This window comes from Penicillium chermesinum (assembly GCF_028974085.1).
Source record: "Penicillium chermesinum strain IBT 19713 chromosome Unknown utg000004l:1.0-3345178.0:1.0-3348027.0, whole genome shotgun sequence".
NCBI classification, from domain to species: domain Eukaryota; kingdom Fungi; phylum Ascomycota; class Eurotiomycetes; order Eurotiales; family Aspergillaceae; genus Penicillium; species Penicillium chermesinum.
In genome coordinates this window covers 2,233,847-2,259,658 of record NW_026695314.1, presented here as the reverse complement: position 1 = coordinate 2,259,658, position 25,812 = coordinate 2,233,847, and the positions used below count along the sequence as shown (strand labels likewise).

At 51.9% G+C, this 25,812-nt stretch overlaps 15 protein-coding genes across 15 annotated transcripts; 4 read left to right on the top strand and 11 right to left on the bottom strand.

The window, feature by feature from the left end:
• Positions 1-423: 423 nt before the first annotated feature.
• N7468_005733 (transcriptional coactivator p15/PC4 family protein) lies at positions 424-931 on the bottom strand (the record flags this gene model as incomplete). The annotated part of the gene is made up of 2 exons (XM_058475029.1): positions 424-624; positions 713-931. The coding sequence occupies 2 exons, from the start codon at positions 929-931 to the stop codon at positions 424-426; spliced, it is 420 nt and encodes a 139-aa protein (XP_058330769.1).
• Positions 932-1,295: 364 nt separating this feature from the next.
• On the bottom strand, positions 1,296-4,218 carry N7468_005732 (uncharacterized protein; the record flags this gene model as incomplete). The annotated part of the gene is made up of 2 exons (XM_058475028.1): positions 1,296-3,615; positions 3,677-4,218. 2 exons carry the CDS (start codon positions 4,216-4,218, stop codon positions 1,296-1,298), a joined length of 2,862 nt encoding a protein of 953 aa, XP_058330768.1.
• Positions 4,219-4,659: 441 nt separating this feature from the next.
• N7468_005731 (SIMPL domain-containing protein) lies at positions 4,660-5,362 on the bottom strand (the record flags this gene model as incomplete). The annotated part of the gene is made up of 2 exons (XM_058475027.1): positions 4,660-5,009; positions 5,077-5,362. 2 exons carry the CDS (start codon positions 5,360-5,362, stop codon positions 4,660-4,662), a joined length of 636 nt encoding a protein of 211 aa, XP_058330767.1.
• A 424-nt stretch (positions 5,363-5,786) lies between these two features.
• N7468_005730 (uncharacterized protein) lies at positions 5,787-5,999 on the bottom strand (the record flags this gene model as incomplete). The annotated part of the gene is made up of 1 exon (XM_058475026.1): positions 5,787-5,999. One exon carries the CDS (start codon positions 5,997-5,999, stop codon positions 5,787-5,789), a length of 213 nt encoding a protein of 70 aa, XP_058330766.1.
• Positions 6,000-6,527: 528 nt separating this feature from the next.
• sac6 (fimbrin) lies at positions 6,528-8,755 on the top strand (the record flags this gene model as incomplete). The annotated part of the gene is made up of 5 exons (XM_058475025.1): positions 6,528-6,550; positions 6,610-6,820; positions 6,913-7,613; positions 7,675-8,669; positions 8,724-8,755. 5 exons carry the CDS (start codon positions 6,528-6,530, stop codon positions 8,753-8,755), a joined length of 1,962 nt encoding a protein of 653 aa, XP_058330765.1.
• A 506-nt stretch (positions 8,756-9,261) lies between these two features.
• N7468_005728 (dienelactone hydrolase family protein) lies at positions 9,262-10,062 on the bottom strand (the record flags this gene model as incomplete). The annotated part of the gene is made up of 3 exons (XM_058475024.1): positions 9,262-9,373; positions 9,541-9,665; positions 9,739-10,062. Coding segments are annotated over 3 exons (561 nt in total), but the record flags the coding sequence as incomplete, so codon positions are not given.
• A 556-nt stretch (positions 10,063-10,618) lies between these two features.
• On the bottom strand, positions 10,619-11,402 carry N7468_005727 (BTB/POZ domain-containing protein; the record flags this gene model as incomplete). The annotated part of the gene is made up of 2 exons (XM_058475023.1): positions 10,619-11,137; positions 11,241-11,402. The coding sequence occupies 2 exons, from the start codon at positions 11,400-11,402 to the stop codon at positions 10,619-10,621; spliced, it is 681 nt and encodes a 226-aa protein (XP_058330763.1).
• Positions 11,403-11,468: 66 nt separating this feature from the next.
• Positions 11,469-11,735, bottom strand: N7468_005726 (uncharacterized protein; the record flags this gene model as incomplete). Its single annotated transcript, XM_058475022.1, has 1 exon — positions 11,469-11,735. The coding sequence occupies one exon, from the start codon at positions 11,733-11,735 to the stop codon at positions 11,469-11,471; it is 267 nt and encodes an 88-aa protein (XP_058330762.1).
• A 508-nt stretch (positions 11,736-12,243) lies between these two features.
• Positions 12,244-14,180, top strand: N7468_005725 (Sterol O-acyltransferase; the record flags this gene model as incomplete). Its single annotated transcript, XM_058475021.1, has 5 exons — positions 12,244-12,807; positions 12,860-13,001; positions 13,049-13,407; positions 13,457-13,714; positions 13,776-14,180. The coding sequence occupies 5 exons, from the start codon at positions 12,244-12,246 to the stop codon at positions 14,178-14,180; spliced, it is 1,728 nt and encodes a 575-aa protein (XP_058330761.1).
• A 1,032-nt stretch (positions 14,181-15,212) lies between these two features.
• Positions 15,213-16,209, top strand: N7468_005724 (class I SAM-dependent methyltransferase; the record flags this gene model as incomplete). Its single annotated transcript, XM_058475020.1, has 4 exons — positions 15,213-15,282; positions 15,340-15,447; positions 15,509-15,940; positions 16,037-16,209. The coding sequence occupies 4 exons, from the start codon at positions 15,213-15,215 to the stop codon at positions 16,207-16,209; spliced, it is 783 nt and encodes a 260-aa protein (XP_058330760.1).
• A 295-nt stretch (positions 16,210-16,504) lies between these two features.
• On the bottom strand, positions 16,505-18,031 carry N7468_005723 (aminopeptidase P family protein; the record flags this gene model as incomplete). Its single annotated transcript, XM_058475019.1, has 5 exons — positions 16,505-16,705; positions 16,766-16,776; positions 16,806-17,794; positions 17,867-17,892; positions 17,939-18,031. The coding sequence occupies 5 exons, from the start codon at positions 18,029-18,031 to the stop codon at positions 16,505-16,507; spliced, it is 1,320 nt and encodes a 439-aa protein (XP_058330759.1).
• A 207-nt stretch (positions 18,032-18,238) lies between these two features.
• N7468_005722 (uncharacterized protein) lies at positions 18,239-19,561 on the bottom strand (the record flags this gene model as incomplete). The annotated part of the gene is made up of 1 exon (XM_058475018.1): positions 18,239-19,561. One exon carries the CDS (start codon positions 19,559-19,561, stop codon positions 18,239-18,241), a length of 1,323 nt encoding a protein of 440 aa, XP_058330758.1.
• A 713-nt stretch (positions 19,562-20,274) lies between these two features.
• Positions 20,275-21,015, top strand: N7468_005721 (uncharacterized protein; the record flags this gene model as incomplete). The annotated part of the gene is made up of 2 exons (XM_058475017.1): positions 20,275-20,341; positions 20,462-21,015. 2 exons carry the CDS (start codon positions 20,275-20,277, stop codon positions 21,013-21,015), a joined length of 621 nt encoding a protein of 206 aa, XP_058330757.1.
• Positions 21,016-21,943: 928 nt separating this feature from the next.
• On the bottom strand, positions 21,944-22,996 carry N7468_005720 (uncharacterized protein; the record flags this gene model as incomplete). Its single annotated transcript, XM_058475016.1, has 1 exon — positions 21,944-22,996. The coding sequence occupies one exon, from the start codon at positions 22,994-22,996 to the stop codon at positions 21,944-21,946; it is 1,053 nt and encodes a 350-aa protein (XP_058330756.1).
• An 8-nt stretch (positions 22,997-23,004) lies between these two features.
• N7468_005719 (uncharacterized protein) lies at positions 23,005-25,530 on the bottom strand (the record flags this gene model as incomplete). The annotated part of the gene is made up of 2 exons (XM_058475015.1): positions 23,005-24,666; positions 24,787-25,530. 2 exons carry the CDS (start codon positions 25,528-25,530, stop codon positions 23,005-23,007), a joined length of 2,406 nt encoding a protein of 801 aa, XP_058330755.1.
• Between the last annotated feature and the right edge of the window lie 282 nt (positions 25,531-25,812).

The window sequence follows — 25,812 nt, the reverse complement described above, 5'->3', positions numbered from 1 at the left end:
AGACGACCTCAGGAAGGCCTCAGGAAGAAAACATCCTTAGAAATAAGCCCAACAGCCGGGCTCTAGAGACAAGCTTAGGTGATAGAACCTGGACGTTCCTAAGTTCCTAGGGGCCCTACCTAATAGCTAGAAGCACAGAAGCCAAAGTGGGAGCCCCAGCCACGGATTGACACCTCCCCAAACTCGATATACTCACACATTAGCTGCAGCAGAATGTACCATCGCTGTGTCTTCTATGGCTTGAAAGGAGAAATATGATCAGAGTTCATGGAGTGTCCATTTTTACCTCCAAACTGACCGGCAAACATAAATGTAGGCATTTGTCATGCCAAGTCTCAATTTACTTCATTCTTCGCTTCCATTATGATCGTATCATTCCAGTGACTTGTCTCATGTAGCAAGGTCTCGTCACAAATAATTCATTTACTCCTCCTCATCACTAGTCTCTTCGATATTCTGCTTAGAAGGGCTCACAGTTCCACCCTCAACATCCTCATCATTGTCATTGGCAGGGCGATCATAGTTTGCCCGCGGAGGATGTTCTCCTGCCTCCACGAGGGCTTCCTCAATCTCGGGCAAAAGGGTAATGAAGGCGGAAAATTGATCCATTGGGAGCGAGATACCCTACATAAGATAACTAATTAGCTCCACAGGCCTCAACGTTATGACTAGCAACGGTTGGTATGAAGGCCCTATATCAGCAGCTACCGACCTTCTTGCCGGGAAGAGCCTTGCCATCCTTCTCGTAGTATTCACGGATGCTGACCATGTTCTTGCCGCGGAAATTGGAGAGGGTGACGCGACGGTTCTTCGAGACTTCCCAGAACTTATCACCATTGTCATCAGTCTGGGGCGGCACAAGGGATCTGCCTGTCTTGGCCTTCTTGGATTGGGCCACCGAGTCCTCTGCAGAGCGCTTGCGGGAAGTCATGATGAACTTGTGCTTGACGACGCGGTCAAAAGGATTGACTGTCGCGTTCGGTGGATGCGATTAGCTCGCACCGATAAGAAACAAAGCGATAAGCACCGGAAAATTGTTGGTCCTGAATGACGTTCTATGCTTCCAGAGTACAATGGAAAGCAGTACAGAACACGCTGTGAAGTACCCAATTGCACTGGTAGAATTTGAATCTGTGGCTTTCTACTACTAGTAGTAAAGGTCTAAATGAATACAAGAGAGGCACTTTTGGTGATCTCCACAGTACGACGGCCAAGATGCAATCAAAACGCTATGAATCACAACGAGACATGGAAAAGCCCGTGGGTGCGATTAAAACATTCATACATATAGCTCATTACAGCGTTAAAACCTTCAGTCCTTGCAGCATAAGGGAAAATACAAAGCCTCGGGCGACAGTTTGCACTTGGAGACTATCGAAGATCTTCTCCAACGCTTCTCGACTAGCGGCGGCCCCCATGACACTCGTAAGCGCTTGAGGGATACCTCGTTGCACAAACAGTCGACGCGCTTTCTGTCGAAGTTGCTCTTTTTCTTCGTCGCTAGGTGGCGGGGGCCACTCTTTCAATTCCTCCGCTGTGGGGAGGGCATTGATCCGGAGCTTCTTCAAATATTCGCCGAGAGCTTCGTCAGATGTGTTGCTTTCGATCATAGAATCTTGTAGTAGATCACGAATCGTTTTGAGAGTCGGACTCCCGGGGCGCAAAATGTATGATTTTGCTGCATTCAATAAAGTGCGTCTGATATTCCAGGCCGAGGACAAAGTATAAAGCTCGTTGATCACGGCAAAAATCAACTCAACGGCGATCTGAGTCTCGTCTGACGTAATAGGGTTCTTGGAACGAGCGGTGTCTTGTGAGGGCAGACGTGACTCGCCGGTCACTCTTGTATCTGCGGGTGGCTTCGATGAAACTGGAACACTATTTTCCTCAATGGAGCTGGTTTCCACAATCCCATTAGACTCCAGGGATTTCCGATCCTCTGACTTAGCAAGAGTAGACGATTCCGATGCCCAAGCGTTCGGCTCGACCGACGACCAGTCGGTATCATTACTGATTCCACTGATCAGAGGGGACTGAGGGGGTTCTGATCTGGGAAATCCAAAAGAAGAGGCCGATGGAGAAGTCTGGGAAAGAGGCTTTTGATCAAGACTGCTTCTGGAGGTAGATCCCAGGATCTCCTGCTCCGATTTCGATGTGCTTTTCCGGTGCAGAGACTGCGTGTCCGGCGAGTTGGTAGGCTTTTTATTGTGGCCACCACCAAAAACTCCAGTCACGCCGTCGAATACGGCTTTTCCACCCCCTGCGACTCCTTTGGGGGCATTTGTCAATGCCCCCAAAACACCCTTGCCCATGTTTTCGAACGCAGACGGGGTGGGGAAAGAGAAACCAGTTTTCGGAGTGCTTATTTCATTGACGTTGGTTTGCTTCTGCAGAAACCGACGCATCCGATGTGTTTCTGCCAGTGATTCATGTTTCATAGCCTCGTGTAAATATCGTTCCAAGTCTCGAGCAAGAGCATGCCTTGTTTTGCCCTTCCAATCTGGCAGCGTAGGATATTGATCTGAAAAACTTTTGATTTGATTCAGTCGTGCCACTGTCTCGAGTGTTTCATGCAGCGACTGAAAATCAGCGTACTTCCGGAACACCATCCAACCCGTTGATCCAGCGGAGCTCGGCTCTACTTGGAGGAGATAGTCCGAATTAGGTCGGGATCTGAGCACGGCTTTATCGTTGGGCCCGGCATCGTCGTCCACAGAAACATAGGCACCATGGAGCCTTACTGGCGGCGTAGAATGATCGTGCTCGGGGACCTTCAAGTCTGACGGGGCTGGATCTGTCGCCCCCGAGAGAGTTTTTTCGGTTTCAAGAATGGATTTCGATGATGGCTCGGCATTGCTGTCTAATTCCGACAGGCTGGAGTTCTTGATAGGCTCAGTGGACACACTTGGTGCATCGTGGGAGGCGATTAGGGCGCTTAAACGTTTGGCTTCCACCAGTGCCTCCTGTTCAGCCTTGTCAAGCTGGTCGGCTGAATTCTCAACGGCAAGGCGGGCCTGGGGTTTATCTTCCCTTGATGGTTCGGGCAGCGCATTCTTCGAGTCTTCGGAAGCCTTGGACACACCGACTCCCGCGCCCTCAACGCCAGCATCGATGGCATGCATGATCTCTGACTCGCCATCCTGAAGTAAGTAAACAATCCACTCATTGATAAACTCCGGGCGTGCAAGACTAATGACTGTGGATTCGAGAATCAGCCCTGCCAAAACTTCCCTGAGGAAGTCCCTCACGGGAGGACAGGCGTATGCCTTTGTATCCAGATAGTGTGCTAAAATGTCGTCTGCAACCATGTTTAGTTTCTTTTTCTGCTGTTCCTGTGATAAGACATTTGCGAGGCTGCTATCCGGAGAGTTCTGGAGGTATTGCTCCACAACATGCTGAGCATCAGAGGATGACCCCGTGGCAGAAAATGCGGCGGCAAGTTCGTTCAGGAACACGATGATGATAGAAGATGAATTGGTGAGGAATTGGAGGAACGTATCTTCCGTTCGTTTGCGCGCAAGGTGGGACGAAATGTTTGTCACGAAATGGGTCAAGGTCCGACGACAAGAGTCTGGGAAGCTGTTTTCATTAGGTAGTATAGGCGAATACCACCATCTGAAGGAGGGTTGCCGTATAAGTAAAGAATATATGGAGAGAATTGTGGTGAACGCCTTACCTTACATAGTCATGAACGACCGCATTCGTTAGTGATCTTAACCCAGCCGCTGTCTCTGGTCGAAACGTCGCGTATTCGAGATCTGCTGTAGAAAGTCCCTCTGGGGTGATTGTAAGGACCCCTTCCCGTTCACTTTCGGGCAAAGGAGAAACGGGGCGCGGATTCCAGTCCAGCAGCCGCTTGGAGACCTCTAGGGCCAACTCGCGTCGTTTTGTCGTTACCACGGCATTATCTTCCCGCGCATGACCGGGGCCTTCCCAGTGAGCGTGCAGAACAACACCACCAGCTGCTCCGATCAATATCAAACCGATCCTTCCGAGGACGAGGTAGGTTATCACGACGAGGAGTCCGAGCAATACGAGTATTTGTTCATTGCTAGACGTGGCAAGGAAATTCAAAGCGACATCAAGGAGTTCGTTTAGAGAGCTTGGGGGAGAAGTAGGCTTCGAAATCGTGGCTTTGGTTGGGGTGCCAGGGGCAGGCGACACCTCCGGCGGAGAGTCGAGTTTGGTCGCGACTAGATCATCGCTGGATGGATCCATTGTGATTCTGCGAAAGGCTCTGGTTAGAGAAGCAGTGCCTATCAATAATTCTGGTGAAACGACACACCTCCATGCCCCCTTCGAGGAACAAAACTGGAATGCGCGAATGATCTGAAGAGTGGAGGAGGGAAAATCCCAGGAGATCCTCGCATGGGGAACAATGGCCAACGCGGAGACGGGAACGAAGGAGTGCCGCAATCGGGCCTCAGGATTACATGTGATATGTAGGACACTTGGACGATCGAGGTTTTACTGGCATATTTCCCTTCCATTTGTTTAATAATTCTCTAATCTGTATTCCTGCAGACAGCACCAGAATAAATGCACTTTGCACAATCGACTTTGAGTGGCCCGAGCGGAATAAACACAGCCTGTTTTTTATCTCCGAAAATGGGGGCTATTGGTGCCATATTTAATGACAGCTGGTGGTTTGATCAAGCCTCATGCCGTTTCAGACTCGAATTTGACACTCACAGACCCCTCAATTTTGATCTCCTGTGGTGTTAGATCAAGGGAATCATGTTCAGGAGCAGGCGAACTACGACCAAAAAGCGCTCCACCGGGAGCAGTTGCCATCATGCACCTCACGTTCAAGTCTCCAGAGTAACCACCGCTATTAATCTCGGTCACAACGACTTTACGTCCAATAACATCAGCATAGTCCTCGGCTTTTTGGATCGCATCGCGCATTGCTAGCTTTCGGGACTCTTGCCCCAGCGATTGAATGGTAGCGTCTGTCAACTCCCAATCGATCGATTTGATGTGTACATGCGGGTTCAGGATTAACTTCCCTGCGATATCATTCATAGCGGCAAAGTTTCGGAAGGTAGCGGTAATTGAAGAGCTAGCATGGTATACTCGTGCGACGGCGATACCATCGGAACCACGAGGCGTTTGATGCCAACTTCGAAGCATAGTGGAGGAAAAAATGAGTAACTGCAGCCTCCGCTGTTGCGATTCCAGCTTCTGTTTTGGGAGACAATTCCGTGAACAGTTTGTGCATCTCGTTGGAAGCAGAGGTTACTTGCAACGACACGAGTTCTTTGTCGGTTCCCTCAGCCTCGACGGAGATGTTCATGACTCCTCGTTCAGCAGGACGAGTAAGTCTGGAAGTGCCGTTGACTGTGATTGTAAGAGGAGCCATATTTCAATATGAGAGTACGGTATCTGGAATTAAGATGAAGAGAAAGATACACACAACTATGCTGGAACGAGGGAAAACTTAAATAGTCGAACGTGCTAATTTGATCTAGTGCTCGGACTACTATGAAGCGGGACCATGAGGCTGTACACCAGGCACCAAAGGCAGGCCACAGACCGCCTCGGAAATAAGCAATTATTGCGGAACGCCGCGTCTATCAACAGGGAGTTGCTGCCGTTTAAGTAAATTTTTATCAAGTCCGATCTGGACGTCCTGACATTACACTGCAAGGTTCACGGAGAGAGGACTCCATCCCTTATGTCTGGCCGCGAAAGTTACATAGCGGGCAAGCATGTACATCGAAAAGCATCATACACCGCATAATCCAGACAGCCCTTGCTGGAATGTCAGAATGCATTCCATCACATTATACCGTTCTAGCAAGACGGGTATGGATATGCTGATGCGCGAATGGGCGCGAGTTTTCCACGAAGATGGCGTTCAAGTCTGGCGCGTTCTGCCCGGGTTCCTGGCAACGGACTTCGGCGTTGATCGAGAATAGAACAAACCGACGGGCGAGATTGACCCGGTTATTGGGGCTGAATTTGTTCGAGCTGTCATCGAGGGTGTTCGCGACCATGATGCGGCCAAGGTCATCCGTTGCGGCAATGTCCAGCCATGGTAATCAGAATGCTGCGACAACGGGCGTATGGAGTATGCAACGCGAGTCTATGTTGATGACTGACCAGGCAACGTCCATCCATGGATATCGACGTCATTGCCTACCAAGCAGGCAGCTTAATTGAAAAGTACGGTATTTAATACGTTACCGTAAGTTACATACAGTGGATCGACTAGCAAGCGATAGCAATTCCGCAGACTCCCCGTAAAAAGTAACCATGAAATTACCCGTTTCATCTGTAACGTCAATGCATTGTGGCTCATCGCCCCCCCACTCTCCCCTTCTCCCGCTTCCTTTCGCTTCTCCCGGCTCGTGTATATTTCTCGGAACACTGCCCAGTCTAGTCGTGTCCAATTCCTAATTTCCTAAGGTGGGCGCCTAGGTTCCTTTCCAACTTCTGTCGTGGTTGGGTTTCTTCCTCTTCCCTTTCCCTTCTTCCGATCATAAACCCCTCCAACCCCGCCTTGCATCGGTTGGTGTTTCGCGATGAACGTTCTCAAGCTCCAGAAGTAAGTGTGCTGTCGGATCTTTCGCAAGTCCAATTTCTGACCCCCGTTTCTGCGAACAGGCGATTCCCGCAACTGGACCAAGGAGAGATCTTCTCCCTCCAGGATGCGTTCCGCAAGCTGGACGTTGACGATCGCGGTTACCTCGACGAAGCCTCCGTAATCAAGGCCACTCAACAGTCGGAGCATCAGCCCTACGACGTAGTCCGGCAGACATTGAAAGGTGTAGAGCTTGACAGCTCTCGCCGTGTCGAACTTGAGGATTACATTGATGTACGTGTCCCGTTCCATTATTCCGACCTCCCCGGCGGAGCACTGCCGGGGCCCCCCCTCTCCCCACCCTCGGGCGCTAACAACCGGCGCAGCTTATTGCGCGACTTCGCTCGGGGCCAGCCCCCGCCCCTCAAGCTGCACCTAGCCCAGTAGCTGTGATTCAGGGAGCTGGAGCCGGCGCTGGCGCTGGCGGAGCTCGCGGACACCAGTCTAAGGGCAGCCTCTCGGGCCGTATTCATGTCCAAGGATCTTCATCAAACGTAACCCACACCATTAACGAGGACGAGCGCACTGAATTCACGCGCCATATCAACGCCGTGTTGGCCGGCGATCCCGATATTGGCAGCCAGCTTCCTTTCCCTACCGATACCTTCGAGATGTTCGATAAGTGCAAGGATGGTCTAGTTCTAGCCAAGTTGATCAACGACAGCGTACCGGACACAATTGATGAGCGTGTCTTGAACAAGCCCGGTCGAAAGATCAAGGAATTGAACGCTTTCCACATGACAGAGAACAATAACATTGTTATCAACTCTGCCAAGGGCATCGGTTGCTCTGTTGTGAACATCGGAAGTGGGGATATCATTGAGGTCCGTGAGCATCTGATTCTCGGTCTGATCTGGCAGATCATCCGTCGCGGTCTTCTCGGAAAGATTGATATTAAGCTCCACCCTGAGTTGTACCGTCTCTTGGAAGATGATGAGACACTGGAGCAATTCCTGCGCCTGCCCCCAGAGCAGATCCTTCTTCGCTGGTTCAATTATCACTTGAAGAATGCTAAGTGGGACCGAAGGTACGATTATTTTATCATCCTTAAATATGCATATCAACTAACAACGATGTCTTTTTTACAGAGTGAACAACTTCTCTAACGATGTCAAGGATGGCGAGAACTACACTGTTCTTTTGAACCAATTGGCTCCGGATATTTGCTCTCGCGGCCCTCTCCAGACCAACGATCTGCTCCAGCGTGCGGAGCAGGTCCTCGACAATGCCGACAAGCTGGAGTGCCGAAAGTTCTTGACCCCGACCTCTCTTGTTGCTGGAAACCCTAAGCTGAACCTTGCTTTCGTCGCCAACTTGTTCAACACCCATCCTGGACTCGACCCTATTACTGAGGAGGAGAAGGTCGACATCGAAGACTTCGACGCTGAGGGCGAGCGTGAGGCCCGAGTTTTTACCCTCTGGTTGAATTCGCTCGATGTACAGCCGGCGGTCAACTCGCTCTTCGATGATCTGCGCGACGGTTTTATTCTGCTACAGGCCTATGACAAGGTTATCCCCGGCAGCGTGAACTGGCGTCACGTCAACAAACCCCCTGCGTCTGGTGCTGAGTTGATGCGGTTCAAGGCTGTGGAGAACACTAACTACTCAATCGAGCTTGGAAAGCACCACGGCTTTTCCCTTGTCGGTGTTCAAGGTGCCGATATCACCGACGGCCAGCGCACGCTAACCCTTGGCTTGGTGTGGCAGCTGATGCGCCGTGATATCACCCGTACCTTATCTGCTCTCGCCGAGCGTCTCGGCAAGCGTGAGATTACTGACACTGAAATGATCAAATGGGCCAACGACATGTCCAAGAAGGGTGGTCGTGGTTCCAGCATCCGTAGCTTCAAGGACCAATCCATTGGAAACGGTATATTCTTGCTGGATGTCCTGAACGGTATGAAGAGCGGTTACGTCGACTATGACCTGGTCACCAACCCCCGCAGCGGCGAGCAAGGATACGAGGATGCGTACGCCAACGCCAAGCTCAGTATCAGCATTGCGCGTAAGCTGGGAGCCACCATCTGGCTGGTGCCGGAGGATATCTGCACGGTCCGCTCACGCCTGGTTACTACTTTTATCGGTAAGTTCAGTCCTTGGCAGCTCGCTTCTACGGACTCTAACAGTTCTTTGATAGGCTCTCTTATGGCTACCTACGAGAAGATGTAAAAACGTCTCCTACTTTCTTCTCATCTCTTGCCTCACATATCTCCATACCCTATTCCGTGTTGCTACACTAGCAACTATCACGGTCCCACTTAACCATGATATATGGAAAGATTCTTGTTTCGCTTTCGACTTTGCAATGCATGTACATCTTCAGCTTGATATCGGCGAACGAGGAGCGGTTCACAAAATGAAATACCTTGGTTCAAAAGTTTTCCAAACTTGTAGAAAGCTGAGCAATGCCCCTTGACATCCTTGGCTAGTAGAAAAGATCTCCTGGTAGTCGTTTGTTGTACTATGTACACCGCTGCCGTCCCAATTCAGTTCACCAGGGTCTGACCGGGTTCGGAGGAATATCAATTCCTACTCTATTGTTTCTTATTCAACCCTTGATATACAATTCTGGTCATATTACTTTGGCGTATGTATCTACTCCTGGAGTGGCCAGATGAGATATTCCCGAGGTTGATCCCGGGTGGTCAGCCGCTGCCCAATCCACGTCAATCAATCTACAGGTATGCGTGGAACCAGTTGACAGCCTGCACGAATGCAGACTCCTTAGCAAACTTGGCTTTGGGATCCGACATATCCCCTCTTGAAGCGAACCCATGCTCCACCCCACTAAACAGGTTAATTTGATACCGCTGACCAGTTTTCGCCAAGATCGCTTCCGTCTCATGTCGCTTGGGAGCTGGAAATATGGAATCGACCTCTGTCCCAATGCCAACCGGAGGTTAATCACTTGCTTCCATGTCCCACTGAACAGACGGAAAAGGAGTGCCACTTACCCGCCGCAGAGATAGAGAGAGAGACCCTTGATGGCCGCAACCTCCTCGGCGTCAACGAAGCTGGGATGTGCTACCCAAGCGGCATCGAATTGGCCGGGCTGGAGCAGGCGAATGGAATACTTCGCCTGTTCACGCAAGCAGATCAGCCATTTCCCGTCATTAGGACAAGTAAGCCAGACAGGGGTACAAGTATCATACCCCAAAGCAGAACCCAGCCGAGCCCACCCGCTCACAGCCGAGCGTGGTCCTCATTTCCTTCAAGACAGCCAATACGACCGGCTCAACTCTCGGCGGCAGATGCCTGTTCAACCAATTTTGGAGGTCGAAATCCGGAGATCGTTGCAGGGGCACCGCGTCGCCGTGGAATAGGTCCGGGGCCACGACGAAGTAGCCATTGGCGGCCCATTGGTCTGCGATTAGCTGGGGGTTGACCGAGCGGTGGCCAATCGCATCGCAGCATAGCAAAATAGCTTTCTTAGTAGATCCGTCTGCTGGATATGTCACGTATGCCTCGACTGTTCTCTGTTAGCGCGTGGGTATCTTCAGCTTGCAAGAGGGAATTGGTACCGCCGCCGATCTGTTTTAGCTCGCCCTTTGGTTCGCCTTCGTGGGTTACGCCGACGATGCAGCAGGGTCCTGGAGGGTAGGATGCCATTGCGGATGATTATGGTGGAGGACGAGGTCTGTGGGATACCAGATTGCACTACTCTTGAAGGGGGAGGTAGCAGTTCAGGGAGTGATAGTGCTGGGCAATCGTGAGATGATGAATGCGGGGCAAGGCTATACTTGCCAAGCGGGGTCGGACCTGGTCTTCGGCTGCCTCGGAGCAACCAATGATCGTCCATGGGATGTCTTGTATGATTGCAGATTACTTTATCTTTATGTATGTTTTCCGGCGCTTCGAGGGGCTGTGCTGTTCCACGTGCTTCAGTTGAGTCTAGTAGAAGCCAAGGCTTTCCATACAATGAAATATCCCTTAGAGACAATCCAGTCAAGATCACGGAAAGAATCGAGTTGTTTGTTAGGTTGTTCCGTTACCATTGATAAAAGTTGTACAAACGCCTTGACACCGAACGGCCTAGATATCCCGGCGGCGCTTCCGGCCACTGCCCCGCATCACCGACTCGATCTCGGGATTAGTCTTCTTTGCCCCCTTCTCCTGCTTATCGAACAGCAAGGTAAGCACGTCGTAGGCGAACTCCGGAAGATCCAGACAAAGCTGCTTAAATTCCTCCTTCAAGTCGTGCCTGAGGACATGGCCCTGATCCGCCCAGTAGGCGGCAATAGGCTTGCGGATAGTCATATCGTCCGGAAGGGTATGCGTATACACGTAGCGGGCGTAGGCGAGTTCCCCGCCGGGCGTACTGTTCACGCGATGGATCTTTTTGTGGGCGAGGGTCTTCAGGATCGGCAGCTCGAGCTTCTCGGCGAGGGTGTAGACGCGCGCGTGTTGCAAGAGCTCCTCGCCACTGCTGTCTGCCGTAGCTACCTCGGTGGATCCGTTGGTCTCGGAGGGAAGAGTGTAGTCGCGCGTGTATTGGAATTGGAGGAAGCAGCCGAAGGCTTGCACGTTCTCGGCGGGGAGTTCGATGCGGCGCTGCAAGTTGGGGGTTCATTTAGCGTCAGTGATACAGATGTTAAGACTCCCCGAAGCAGTGCCGCTGTGATGAGGAAGGCTGTCTGGTTGGGTTCCCACGTACAGGGCCGGAGTCTTCGAATTGGTTCACCAATTCTTCTAGGAAAGGCGACTCGCGAAGGAGTGTCTGATGCGCCGTTAAGGTGGTCTTGTCATCGCCTTCGCCAACTTCGATCTCGACGATAGGGGAGGTGAGGAATCTAGCTGATGTGAGTTGGAGCTCCATGGCAGCTGGCGGGTGGGACAATGGCTTGGGTCCGTGCCATGTTAAAGCAGGGAAGACTAGTCCATGTCACGCCCGCGGAAGGGGAGCATACTCGAGGAACATGAGACCAGCATTCTTCTTTGGAGGGGCAGGGGGTTCGGGCTCGGGGTGAGCTTCAAGACCAACATCAATTTCTCCTGGTGCATCTAGCAATGAGTGATCCTCATCGTTCGGTGCAGCCCCTGCGCCACCCATCTCCACCTCTACGGAGTGATTTGCGTCTGGGGTTACGGTGGCATCTTGCGATGGACCGGCACTCTCAGACCCTGGCAGCTGGACCTGAGGCGGATCCATGGGGTGAGTGGGGAGAGGGGCGAGTGAGAAGAGCTCCACGGGCGGAGAAGAGAGACGGGGGGATCGAGTGGAACTTTTCGGCTTTTGGAAAGCAAACACAATCTTTGCGCTATTTTAGATCTGCGGCCCATTTTGCGTGTGGAGATGGACCTCGATCATCGAATTCTCAACCTTTTCGCATTTTTCCAGATCAAAGGCCATACCGCAGCTCTTGTTAGTCCACTGCCTTTCCGGGCCCCACAGCGGCTAACCAGAATTCGTGGAGGCCGTTGACGCTGATAAGATTAAGCTAAGAGGACGAGCTTTGTGCCCATGTGCCATGTAGATCCAGCCCTATGGAACCAGGTCGAACTGTTCGGTCTTCAATTGGTACAATCGACCCACCCGAACCCCAATGGAGGCAACCAAACGTCATCTATGGTCCTCGGTCTTTCGTTGGCCGACCCGTCCGAGTCCGTGATTTGGCATAAAAGATCCTCCCAGGCTTTTCTTCCTCTCAACAATCATGATGAGAGAGCCAGACACGGAGTTACTGTCGGCGCGGCTGGCCGCCACCGGGGGTCCGGACTCGGACTCAGGACAGAATGAGAAGGAATCCAGTGTGTCGGTGAGGCTTCAACAGACAGACCAGGCCGGGCAATATCTTCTTACGACCGAGGATGCCCACGTTATGCAAGAACTGCTTCGTCACCAGCTGTCTCTGCAGAAGAGCGGTAGCGCCGAAAAGAGCCGTTTTGTATTTCGAGATCTGGCATTTACGCGCCAACTCAGCTCCCTCGACCGTCAGAATCCGACCGCAAGCGCATCAGAGTTCCGGGGCTTCTTTACCCTGTTCTGGTTGTGCGTTGCCATGATGCTGTTGAGAACGTGCGCCAAGAACTGGCGCGAGCACGGCTCCATCATCGTGTGGGGTAACAATGAAATCATTCGCCTAATGTTTTCGAAAGATGTGCTAGTGCTGGGTATCTCGGATTTTGTGTTATGTTGGTCCACTCTTTTCTGCTTAGGCCTGCAGCGTGCCATCTCCGCGGGCTATCTGCATTGGGATGGTCTTGGGTGGGTGATCCAGAATGTAAGGCGCCCTCTCACACCCAATAATAAGCCGTGCTGATATCAGACGACAGATTTGGCAAACCGCTTACTTGGCGATCGCCATCTGGTGGACCTATCACCGTGATTGGCCCTGGACTCATACAGTCTTCATGGTACTACATTGCCTGACTATGCTGATGAAGCAGCATAGCTATGGCGCCTATAATGGTCACCGTACGTTCGCCACTACCCATGAGAATAGCTTAACCTGACCCAGCTAGTGTCTGTTCTGTATCGAAAGCGTGAACTGTTGTCAGCCCGGCTGAGACGACTTGAGACGTATGACGACCAGCAGTCTGTCCCGGCCGCTCACACTTCTGCCCTTCAATCTAGCGTGGATGCCCAGATTAGCAGCATAGAGCAGCTGGCGCACCGGAGACTCGATGATAAGAAGGCCGTCCAGGCTTCGCAGACCGCCGACCAACTGCTCTCTCTTTCCGAGACAATTGAAAAGAAAAGTCCATTGAATACCAATCAGATAGCGGCCTTGAGATCCTTTCTCGAGCGAGAAGTCGATCTCCTGTCGGAAGAGCTTCAAGGGCAGTTTTCCGCTTCTCATTACTACCCACGAAACTTGACTGTGCGCAACTTCTGCGATTTCATCACCCTGCCGACTCTAAGTGTACGAGCTGGAGTATCCACGCACCGAGAAGATCAACTGGTCCTATGTGGCGGAGAAAACCACAGCTACCTTCGGGACCATCATGGTGATGATTGCCGTCTCGCAGCACTGGATTTACCCGGTTGTGATGAAAACCGTGCAAATGAAGGAGGAAGGTCTGACTGCACAGCAACGGCTGCAAGAGTTCCCTTGGATCCTGAGCGACTTGTCCTTCCCTTTCCTGCTGGAGTATCTGCTGGCGTTTTATGTCATCTGGGAATGTGTGGTAAGTGGTTCAGCTTGCCGGAACGGAATCACTCCAAAAAGGCTCTCCTAACAGCCACCAGCTTAATGTACTCGCCGAGGTCACCCGCTTTGCGGATCGAAAGTTCTACGCCGACTGGTGGAACTGTGTATCCTGGGACCAATTCGCGCGCGACTGGAACCGCCCCGTCGCCGACTTTCTACGCCGCCACGTCTACCACAGCTCTATCAGTGCCTTCCATCTATCGCGCGTATCGGCGAGCTTCGTCACATTCTTGCTTTCAGCGTGCGTTCATGAGCTGGTCATGCTTTGCATTTTCCGCCGACTTCGCGGTTACTTGCTTATCCTCCAGATGAGCCAACTGCCACTCGTGTCTCTGAGCCGGACCCGCTTCCTGCGGGGGCGAAAAGTCATCGGGAATATTTTCTTCTGGGTAGGAATCTTTACCGGGCCCAGTCTTCTTTGCAGCTTGTATCTAATTATCTAACGATTCCCCCTCAATATGTCGGGGTTTCAATAATCCATCAACATCGTGCTTCCTATCACAATTAGCTAGAATTCACATGACCGAGTTTTTGATTTGAGCTTCATCACCCATCAGCATCAGATTATTAATATGAAGTGCTGGGCAAGACTGCAATATTGTGATTTCCCGTCAAATCGTTCAGCATGATTGGTCTACCAGCCCCACCGGGGTGGCTTGTCTACTACACCCCAACTTGTGCGCGGCCCACGACTATCAACTCGCCAACTCCCTTGCGAGAACTTGCGTGATGAATTTCTCTGGCATTCGAATTGTCTCGATGGTTGCTCGAGATTTCCCGGTTTCATTGATAGGCTGCAACCATAGTTCCATCTACAAGATTGCATCGTCTTTCCAGATGTCTGGAACGAGTCTACTTGATATCTTGCTCACAGACTGAAAATGACTTCAGCTACTTGTCTAACCTTGTCTATGCAAGTTAGCGCATTACCACTCATATGGGGAATTCCATGGCGGGAAATATCTCAGCTTCATCGCCTGCTTTGAACCTGAATCATAATGAATGTCACCTCGGGAAAGGAACCACCCAAATGTCTTATCAACCATGACTGGCGCAATCTTATAATTTGGCTGGTTTGTGTAAAACAGAAGAACCATCTCTTTTTGTCTCATAGTTATTCTTCATCTTTGGAATGACCCCCAATTGGCTTCACCCTCCGTCCAAGTCGCATCCTACGCCACACGAGCCCTAAGCCTGACGTGGCAGGGATCGGTATCTGGTGTGCAATCCTGGGTGGACCAAGGCTAGTGTAGAGCCACAGTAGTCTGTCAGGCCGCACAGCCCCCGGGCTTGCTCGTCAACTGCTGACTATAAAATGAAAGGACTCGCTTATCAACTTCTACCTTCTGTTTCCCCCCCCCCCCCGTGTAAATTCCGTTCTTTGATTTCCAAAGTTCACCGCACCTCCCGCTCCCTTTTTCAATATTCTCCTCCAAGATACTCCCTTTCCCAATACTATCGATTCATAAACCACCATGCCTCCTCAACCAGGCCGTCTTGAAATTCTCCTCCGTCCTTTGACGATGATCTGGTTCTCCATCTGCCGTGAGTGTAATACCCCGCCGCGCATGTAGCAACCATTCTCACCATCCCTTCTCACAGTGCACTGGGAAGCCCTAAAAGAGGCAATCCGTCGAGAGGGCTTCGTTGCCCTTGGACGCCCGCAACAAATCCGTGATGCCGCCTCTGCAAGACTACTCACCGTAAATTGTAGTCAAGCCCTGCGTTGAATGATTCGAGCGAATTGAGCAGAACTGACCAAACTGTATAGCCAAGGGCTTCATCGCTTACGAGAACACAACCATCGTCCCCTCGCTCGTCCACGCCGCCAGCGGGGTTGTCCTTGAGCTGGGTCCCGGACCCGGCAACCAGATCCACCGTTTCGATCCCGGGCTCATCCAACAGATCTACGGAGTCGAGCCGAATCCCTTCTTCAGGGATGCGGTAGATGCCAAACTAGAGCAGTCCGGGCTGCGGGATAAGTACAAGCTGATCGATTGCGGCATCGAAGATAGCGATGTCCTCCGCGCAGAAGGAATCACCGAGGGCAGCGTGGACACCGTGCTAAGTATCCAGGTCCTTTGTGCTGTGAAAGACCCGAGGAACGTGATGAAAGAGGTCTGGAAACTGCTCAAGCCTGGAGGCAAGTTTGTGTTTTGGGAGCATGGAGCGAGTAGAGATCGATTGACGTCCGCGACACAAGGTATGGCTTCGCGGCTTTTTTCTCTCGCTCGGGGGCTACTCCCCTCTTACCGGGGTGGCACAGATATATGGCGCGGGCTAATATGAAAGTTTCAAGCTTGTTTGAATCCTGCTTGGAGCAGGCTCATCGGATGTCATTTGACGCGGAACGTGTTGGCGGATATTCTTGATAGCGGAGAATGGGAGAACCCGCAGGAGATCGAAGAGCCGGTGGATCCTCGTTCTTTGCTACCGAGAATCCAGGGTATTCTTGTAAAGAAAAGCGGCTAACATGGCGATTGGCAGGAAATTCGATGTTATGTTAGGAGCCAGTACATGTCACAAGGCAGCCAATCTAGAGAGAACTCGGGGCTTTGTACAGGGGGAGAGTGAGGAATACACCTGCTGTTTAAGCTGCCACATCTGAGCACTTGAAATAGATAAATATGTCCAATCCTCCTTTATTAAAACTTCTACCCGGTGTTTAGAATGTGGACCACGGAAAGACAAAACTAGTAAACGAATTGGTATGACTATAGCTGGCTTAATTATGGAGTCAAACCCGGAATTTTCTTTATCTATGAGTCTATTGGGCCAAGCTCTCCACTTCCGCCAGGGCCTTGGGCGCCGTAGTCAGGTTATCCGAGCCATCCTTGGTGATATGCAGATTGTCCTCAATTCGGACACCTCCAACACTCCAGTATCGGTCCAGAACGGCAGTGTCGATGTACTTACTCAACTCCGCATCCTTGAGGACAGGGTCGATGATGAAGCGGCAGAAGTAAATCTATATCCAAAAACTAATTAGCCACTTTCATTAGAAAGACGATCCGAAGCTCAGACTTACACCAGGTTCAACTGTGATCACAGATCCCGCAGGAGGGTACCTCGCACACGCAGATAGCGGAACATCTTATCGGTATCCTCGTAATTGGGGTGGCCGCCGGTGTCATGGGTATCCATGCCCAGGTAGTGGCCCAGGCCGTGGGGGAAGAAAGCCACGCTGACGCGCTTATCGAAGATTTCATCCTCGGATCCGCGCAGGATGCCGAGCTTCAGCAGGCCACGGATGGCAACGCGGTGGGTCAGGGCGTGCACATCGTCCCACTTCACGCCCGCCTTCAGGACGGCAATGGCCTCTTCTTGCATCTCCAGCACAATCTTGTAGATCTGGCGGGTTTCCTCGTTGAATTTGCCATCCAGAGGGATGACACGAGTAATATCGGCACAGTAGGTTTGGTATTCGCCAGCAGCATCAATGAGCATGTTCTTCTTGCGCTGGCCGTTGGAGTCAATCAGAGGCTTGTCATTGGCTGTGTAGTGGAGGGTAGCGCCGCCTTCGCCGCTAGCAAAAATACCATGGTAAGACTGCTCGCGGCTCTCATTGGCGTAGCAGGTGCCAATGAAAGCGGCCTCAACCTCCCGCTCATTCGTGGCGGTTTGGCCAGCCTTGATGGCGGCGACGTGGGCTTTGCCAGAGATCTCGTTGGCCTTGCGAAGCAGAGCAATCTCGTAGGCATCCTTGACCACACGCTCATCTCCGATGACTTCCTTCAGGTCCGATAGGTTTGTAGCGGAGAAGCCGTGGAACTTGACTTCGGACGACACCTGCTCTTCAATGGCAAAGACGGGCGCCTTTCCGCCCTGGCTGGAGGAGATGGAGGCCAGTGTCGCATTGACGTCGGTAGTATAAAGGACGCGATCGACGTCGTAAAGCTTTGAAGCATCGTCGAGCGACAAGGGGAGACCGGACCAGATGACAGATTCCGGGTCGATAGGAGGAATGAACAGAGTCAACTGATCGGCGTTCACATCATAGACGACGGAGGCATCGGGGAGGAGACATCCGGTCAGGTAGAAGAATGGGCGGCGTTGTCTATCGAGTCCGGGGACCACAATTAGTCGCCACGGTTATCTGGTTTCCTCAAGGATTCCACTGGAAGCATACCTGAAAGGTTGCGGTTCGTCGTTGTCCTCAATCAACCGAGTTTTTTTGAGCCTCGAGATAGATCGCACCGACGGTCCCCTGCCGAGCCTTGATGGACTCAGCGACACGGCGCGCATGAGCCTTGGCAGGGTATTTTGCCGCGAGGATCGTGTCGGTGGTAGTCATTTTGCTCACAGTAGGGCTAAGCAGAAAAGTAAACCCGTTTGGGGAACGCTGGGTGGAGGTAGTACTAAATACACAGCTGGGTTGCACTCGCTGCGGGGCTCGCTGTACTCTGAGATTAAGCGCGACTAACCGCAAGGCGGGAAAGTGGCGGATGGTTGACATTGGTCTCATTATACGTCAAAAGTTACTGGGGAATCTCTGCTTGCTCTAGGCCTCGGACGCAGAAACGTCCTCAAACTCCATTTGCCATTTGTCGACTTCCGCGAATTTCTTGGCGGCCGCACGCAGCTCGTCGCTCACAAATCGTCGCCCGGGCCCCGTCTCAGCCTCCGAATCGGATAAGTCCACGTCAGTATCGGGCGGAGATGACAGGGGTGATGATCCTGGCGACGACAACATCTCATTCTCCTTGTCCACACCTCCATTTCCACTTCCACGCGAACGCCCATAGGTTGTGGGACCCGGCTCTGTAGGTTTGGGCGCCGAGGCCAACCTCGCCCTGGTCTTCTTTTTCTTCTGGTTGGATCTGGCTCGTGTGTTACTCAGAGGCTTTGGCTTGTTCGATCTGTCGCCCCGTCGTGACGGCTGGTAGTTCAGCTCGTCGTCGTCCCCAGAGGCCGCGTCATGCATATCATCGTCGCTATCATCACTTGGTACATCGAAGTCCCCGGCCGCTCGATTCTTGCGACGCTGTCGTCGACGAGGTAGCAACCGGTTTTGTAGAACTGCCGTTGGTAATTGGGCGGGGTCGCTAGACTTCTTGCCGGGAGCTGCGTCTGCAACAGAGCCATTGGTGCTCAAGCCTGGGCTGCTGGTAGGTGGCGCAAGAGTCTGACTGAGGATATCTGGAAAGGGAACAGCGCGCGGAGTCGCTTCTGATGGGTGAGAGGAAGGCACGCGAGCAATAGGTGTTGCGGTTGGAGTATCTTCCACCATATCTTGGGCCGACTCCATAGAAGATTCGGGGACCAAGATCTCCTCCTCCGCATGTCTGCGCTTACGCGACCTGCCAGATGACGGTAGCGATTCAGATGGCGATGGCGATTGCTCTGTTCTGACGAGTAGTGACTTGCCGCGGGAGAGATTCAACGGCGTAGATTCATCCTGCGGGCTAAAGCCTCCCAGAAAATCATCGTCGTCAAGCTCGGAGGATCCGTCATCGGCCTGCATCATCTGGAGGATACTTTGTTGTCGCGGGCGTCGGCGGAAATTGCTCAGCACTGAACTGTCGTAGCCTGGGGTACCGGGGATGCGCGAGTTGTCGCCTTTCCGGCCAGCGAGGGACAATGTGGAGGAGTAGCCTCGAGAGCGCGTTGGGGGTCTGCTCCCCGTTCCAGGGCGACTGCCCGTCGGCGATGATTCGATTGCCTGCTCATAACTTGTTGTCATGGGCGTTTGGCTGCGTAGTGCTTGTCGAGGATCCAGCGTGGATCCACGCTCTGGAGATTGAGTCGCGTCATTGTCGCGCTTCTCGGCTGGAAGATGGCCTGAGGGTTTCGTGCGGTTACGTTTTGGCGCTGGGCGAGGCATCTTGGAAAGCGAAGGGCGTAACAAATAACTGAGAATGTTTGGCGGGGGAATAAAAGGAGAGCGCGTTTGTTTTTGGACGCAACGCGTCGGAAAAGACAGACGCTGATTGGCCACTGGCCAAGTATATGGCGCTCCACCGGCAAAGTAGCAACATCTTAATTATCACGATATAGAACAGACATGTGCCCCGTGACATTTTGATAGCTTAGACGAGTCTGGATGAAAAGTAAAGCCAATGGATGTTCTCTGCTCTTCTTATTCAGTTCTCATTCATCTCATATGTTTTGTCCTTTGCCTCAACTTCTATCGCCCGTTCTACGCAGCAGAGCTTGTGTTTTGTCTGCCAAATTGAAAGGTCCGTGGTTGTCAAGAGTCTGTCGAAGACACTGGTTCTGTGCAAAATGCACCAGCTCCTTGAGCCCTTATAAGCTGTGATTCACGATTACTATCACTGCTGGTCCCTCCTCCCTCGATGGTTGAGTAAGGCAGCTGGTTCTTCCTTTGCTATAAAAGCAACACCAGGTATCCACGCCCTTCTTGCCCTGCTCTCTCTTCATCCTCCTACATCCATAACGCGTCATCTCTGTTCCTCGCGATTCTCGAAGCTCTCTCCAGACCACATCTTCGCGAAACGCATCTCTGGACAACGCAAGCGCCGTCGAGTTATCCTTCTCTACTAGCCAACTGGAACACAGCTCTAAAGCCTATTCGCGATGCCTGTGAGAACGCGGTCTCAGACAAAGGCCGCAAGCGAAGCCGTCACGACAGTAGACACGACAGGTATTACGACCAAACAAGACACCCCGCTGGCCGCCGAAACCGAGCAAATCTAACTCGAAGAAGAATCTCATGAACCTTCAGCCAAAACGTCTATCAACCCTCCCGGTTCAGTTCAGAGAGAATCCGATGTCGAAGCTGAGGAAAGTGTACGCAAGGCCCTAGGAGAAGCCGAGCAGAGGGTATTGCTGGAGTTCAGTCGCCTCGCGAGATTCGTGCGAGGCGAGATCAATGTCACATATGAACGAATCTGCCAGCTCGAGGAAAGCGATGATCCACCCGACACGGCGGCCAAAATCGAACAGTCAATCCAAACTATTGTTGAGCATTGCAGACCAAATGCTGATCCGAAAATCCATCTCAATGCTCTTGACACCCTTCGCAGTATTGGCGTGGCAATCTGCCGCTCTTCTACCGACATCGTTGGCATTCAAGTGCGAAGACACTTTCGGCAAGTCCGGACTCTGGAGAACGGCATGATGAACATCGTGACGGTGATGCGGGAAGAGGAAATCGAGAAGCTTTTGAGCGATACTGCTCCCCAATCGCTTCTTCGAATGCTGCATCATCTTCAGCGCACAGCTCAAGGCTGCTGTCTGTTTGATGGGCTTGAGGAGGTTATCGGTTACATACGGGGCGACAGCCAGGACACGGAGGATGATGAAGATGAAAATTAAGCATGCAGGAGATGAGCTTACTGGTGCCAGTGATCAACATAGATTTCACAAACGGTGGGGGGAGATGACGTGAATCTAGCATCACTTATTTAGGCTGAATGCTTTTGAGAGTGGCTATATTATTGCTGCAAAATATGATTAGTTTTGAGAATCAAAAGACGACTATGTAGCCTGACAATGTTTGGCCAAGTCGACATCTATCAACGCCAATACATCCTAAATTTTCGCCGCCCATTTGCAAATCTGGGCCAGTTCCGGTAAATAAAACAAGCTCATCTCATAAGCATGGTGTTTGCGACCTCGGGAAAAGTCAGCTTTAGACTAGTTCCGACACAACCACTCGCCCGGAAAATAGCCTCTTGGCACGACTGTCGCCAAAGATCATCCTGGTACCTTTAAATGGGTCCAAGCCTCGGCACGGGCTGATAATGATGTACGAAACCGCGTGGCTATATTGTCAAGCTATTTCCAAGTATTGATCGAAGAGCCGCACAGGCGCAGCGAAATGATTTGTGTTCTATCAAGGACGATATGACCGAAACACATCAATTTCATGTCTTCTGCTTCTTCTTCGTCATCCCCGCTTCATGTATAAGACTCCGCCAGGTGATGGACGAAGTGTCAAAACCAAGATTTACAAGAAGCGAGACGAGGAGAAACCATCAGACACACATGTCCCATCTCGTGGAAATTATGTTCTTCAAATCGTATCTCAAGTATAAATCATGGTATCTTAACATAGACAGGGAGGGGTAATGTAATATGCACATCAAAAGATAATATGAGCAGGTGAAGTCGAATCATGATCGTCGCAGTTCACGTTCCAAAGGGGAAGCAGGTATAGGGGAAGGGTAACATTAAAGGGAGAAACGGAGAAGGTTGGGGGGTGCGGAATTGGGGAGGTAGAAGTAATCCAACACATGATTCCTTAGATGAGCACCCACTCGCTACCACGCTTGATGTATTTGTCAAGCATCAGGCTAATATCAGCAAGGGCAAAGCGACAGATGTAGAAACCGAAGAACTCAGCAGCGTGTCGTGTGCTGAGTTCGAGGCCAACATGGGTCTTAGAAGAGTGCCTGAGTCCCGGGTCTTCAACCTGCTGGGCGATCTGGTCTGTGGATTTGTTAGAGATGATGAAAGGGATGATGAACAGTATCGTTGCAAGCTTACCAACCACCTGAGCAGCGTCAAAGAGCCGTGCCAAAGCTCCCATGTAGTGAGCATGGGGACCCGAGAATTCGAGTTTGGTAACGTCGCGCACGGGTTGAGTGGAAGGACCAATCGTCATCGGAACAGTGTTGATTGTCAAATTCTCCTTGTGACTCTCGCGCGATGTCGTTGTCGTAGAAGCAGTGGTGCCAATGCCAGATGTCTTGGCACGCAGCCGTTTCCAGCCCGGGATATATGATTTGTTCGATGTCCCTGACGTCCGAGGCTGTGCTGGCTCGGAATGAGAAGAATCCTCGGGGGGCGCGTTCTGCTTTAACAGAGGAATGGCGGTTTGTACACCGACCTCATGGCCCAGCTTCTTAGTCAAAACCGTTTGGACTTGGTTGAGTACAATTTCGAGCCCTTCCATCTCTTCCAATACTGCATCCGCATCGTAAGGGTCAACCTTGGCCAGCTTGAGCAGGGCAGCTGTCAGGAGGTCACACTGGGAAACCTTATCCTCGACAGCCTTCAGCTTGACATTCTTCACCCGCCAGATATCGCGAGGGACAAAGAGCTTCGCGGAGATATAACCTCCATGAGGATGAGCGATTGTTTGATACAAGCTACGCATCAGCCAGAATGGGCGGAGAAGGAATGATTCAGGACACGGTTCAAGCGGTGCCGGGGCATTGGGAACAAGCGAATTGGGCCGGCCCGGAGAGGTTGGCGAATGAATCTCATAATCGAAAAGGTTCATTCCGCCGGTTGGCACCGAAACCGGGGAGAGATGTGTTGCGGTTGGGGTAGGCATGGCAGGCGTAGTCATTTGGGTATCTAACGGGGGAAGGAGTCTTCCCATGGGGTTACAGGAGAGCCAGGTCCAATATCAGGATTGGGCATGGATCCATTGCGGTTTCTGAAAGGCCTTGAGCCGGCCTTATTCAGCCCATCTGGAGCAGAAGGTATTTTGGCCATTGGCCGCGCCGACATGGGAAGAGGTGGAAGGCCAGGCTCGGCGTCTTCTTGGGTGCGCGATCTCGCGAGGTTGAAATGTTCCGATAGCGATCCAATCGATGCATTGCGCTTCGACGGGTGGAGGGTGGCTCGAAGGCCAGGAGTCGAAGGCCTTGAGACATCTGAGGTCTCATCCTTGGGAAGAGGTGGGGGTGGCTTGTCACCCACAGGAATAGAGAAGTAGTCTAAGCCAGATGCATTCGACTCGCCGCGCGTATGCGATAGTTTAGATTCAGTGCGGGCGTGTGACACATTAGACTCTGCGCGGGAATGGGTCCTGGTATGAATCCGAAGATCAACGCTATTATTTTTGGACAGTCGTCGTGCCCGCACGCCCGGAACAGGAGGTGGTCCCATCGAGGGCGGTGGTGGAGGGGGCCCAGCGGGAGGAGGGTTCGTAAGAGAGATCCGGTGGGGAGGTAGAGATGGGAAATCGGAAACAGCAGGAATGGGGGGCAATGCAGCATTTGGCGGCTCTGAAGGTAGAACACTTGGGTCCAAGCTACGCCCGCCGACTATCACGTCTTCATCTTCGGCGAGAGTGGACAAGGTAGCCCCAGTGCCAGTTATGTTGGAAGCAGCCGAGCTCTCCCATGTTCTCCCTGACATGTTGCTTGAATCAGATTCGCGCGGTAACGCCGACTTGGATTGGATACCAAATTCAAAATCATCCATAACGTAGCCTTTGGTCATCTCTTCCAGGAGACGCTCCTCTTCTTCTGCTTCCTCGTCGAGGTAAACAGATTCTCTTGCGACGGGTGCAAGAGGGTCTTGGGGTTCTTGAAGATCTCGGCCACGCTGCATGGCGGCTTGAGCCTCTTTCTCAGCTTCGCGAACTCGTTGCTTTGCAAGCTCAATGTTTCGGCGTGCGTTTGCTACAACATCATCACTGGTCCCCTCATTGTACTCTAAGACAGGCTCCAGGCCCTCGTCATATGCTGCTTCCACGGCAGCATCCAGGGCCGCGTCAAATTCAGCCTCGGTGCCTGTGCTGAGGCGACGGCTGGTGCGCCTTCGGAGGTATACTGATGATGCTTTAGAGTTCGCCGAAGAGGGAGAGGATGCACCAGACTCGTCAATTGTATCCAGCCAAGATTGTTCCGTATTTTCTCCTGGTTCAAAGTATTGTCCGGAATAATGCGGGTTGCTACTAGCACTTGCCGGAGTGGATCGACCTGACTGAGAGGTCTTTGGCAACCCAATATTGCGGAATTCCTCCACGGTTGACGGGCGGAGTGACTGTCGACGCGGGGGGATCGGCTCTGCGGGCAAGGATTTGGGCTCATCCATTTGAGGTTGAAAGCCAAAGCTGGAATGGGCGGAGCTATGTTGACTTTGAATGCGAGATCCACCATTTGAAGCGAAGAGCTCATCATATGACTCTTCGCTTACCGGTCGTTGCGGAAGAGCTTTAGTATCATGCACAGAGAGGGCTAAGTCCATGCGCTGTAGTTCTGTTATACGGATCATATAGGTATCGCGCTGGTTTAGGTTAGCATTTTCTATTCATGATTTTCGTTTGTTTTGTTTTGTTTTGTTTTGTTTTTTTCTTTTTTCTTTTTTTTTTTGTGCTGGTTTAGGGGGAAGAATGGCATGACGCACGATTTCTTGTAACTTGATCTTTTCTTCGTCGCCCCCGTTGCTCCGAAGCATAACCAATTGTAAGAGCTGGCAAGCCTCTGTGTATGCCTCCATTGCCCCCTCGAAATTTGCCGCATTGTCAAGAAGCACAGCGGTATTTGCCTTTTGGAGCGCTTTCGATAACATAGCCTTCTGGGTTTGTCGGCCATCCACTTCTCCATCCATTGACAGCTCACTTGATCGAGGGTTATTGGGCTGGTAGGTCGGCTGCTCGTATGGGTCACGTTTGTCGGTACCGGGGGCGGAATTCTGAAAGATCTGACTTGAAGCGGTGAATGAAAGATCGAGGCCGTTAGGATCGCTAGAAAACATATCCGATGCTCGAAGTTCTGGAAGGTTGATCTCTGGCAGCTCACCCAGACCATTCCCTCGGCGCGGGCTATAATTTGGAATTGATGCCTTGGAGCTCCCACGGTGGTGACCATTGTGATCGGACATACTTCGGCTTGAAGTGGTTGATTGGGACCACCGATTCAAACTTCCCAAGCCGTCCCTAATGGGGCTGGTAGGCAAGGCCTCTGGGGGCGGGGCTGGAACATTCTCAGTCACGACTCCCAGCCCTGTTGGGGTGACGGCCCTTGAAGGTTTCACCATGTGATTCCGGGAGGCCGGTCGTGAGGTACGAGAGGGAGGGCGGTTATAATCCATGAAGGGTCGGGGCTGGAATTGTTTCGCTTCATCGTCAACAGCAGAGCGGTGTAGCATTTTCAAAGGCGGGGGTCAGCAGACTATATGATTATGGGTAAATGTCGAGGTGTGAGTCTGGCATTGAGAAATTCCAATCGAGCTTGTATTTGCGAAGAAAAGGGAAAAAAAAATTAAAAAAAAATTCCGTGCGTCTCACGAATAGACTGCGCACATGCTTCGCAATGGTGGTCGTTCGACACGGAGCGCAATCTGCTTAGCGCATGGCTGCACGGATTCGAGGGTCGGATCAAAAGAAACTACTAAAGATGAGCCAGACCGAAGAGAAGAGAAAGCAGGGAG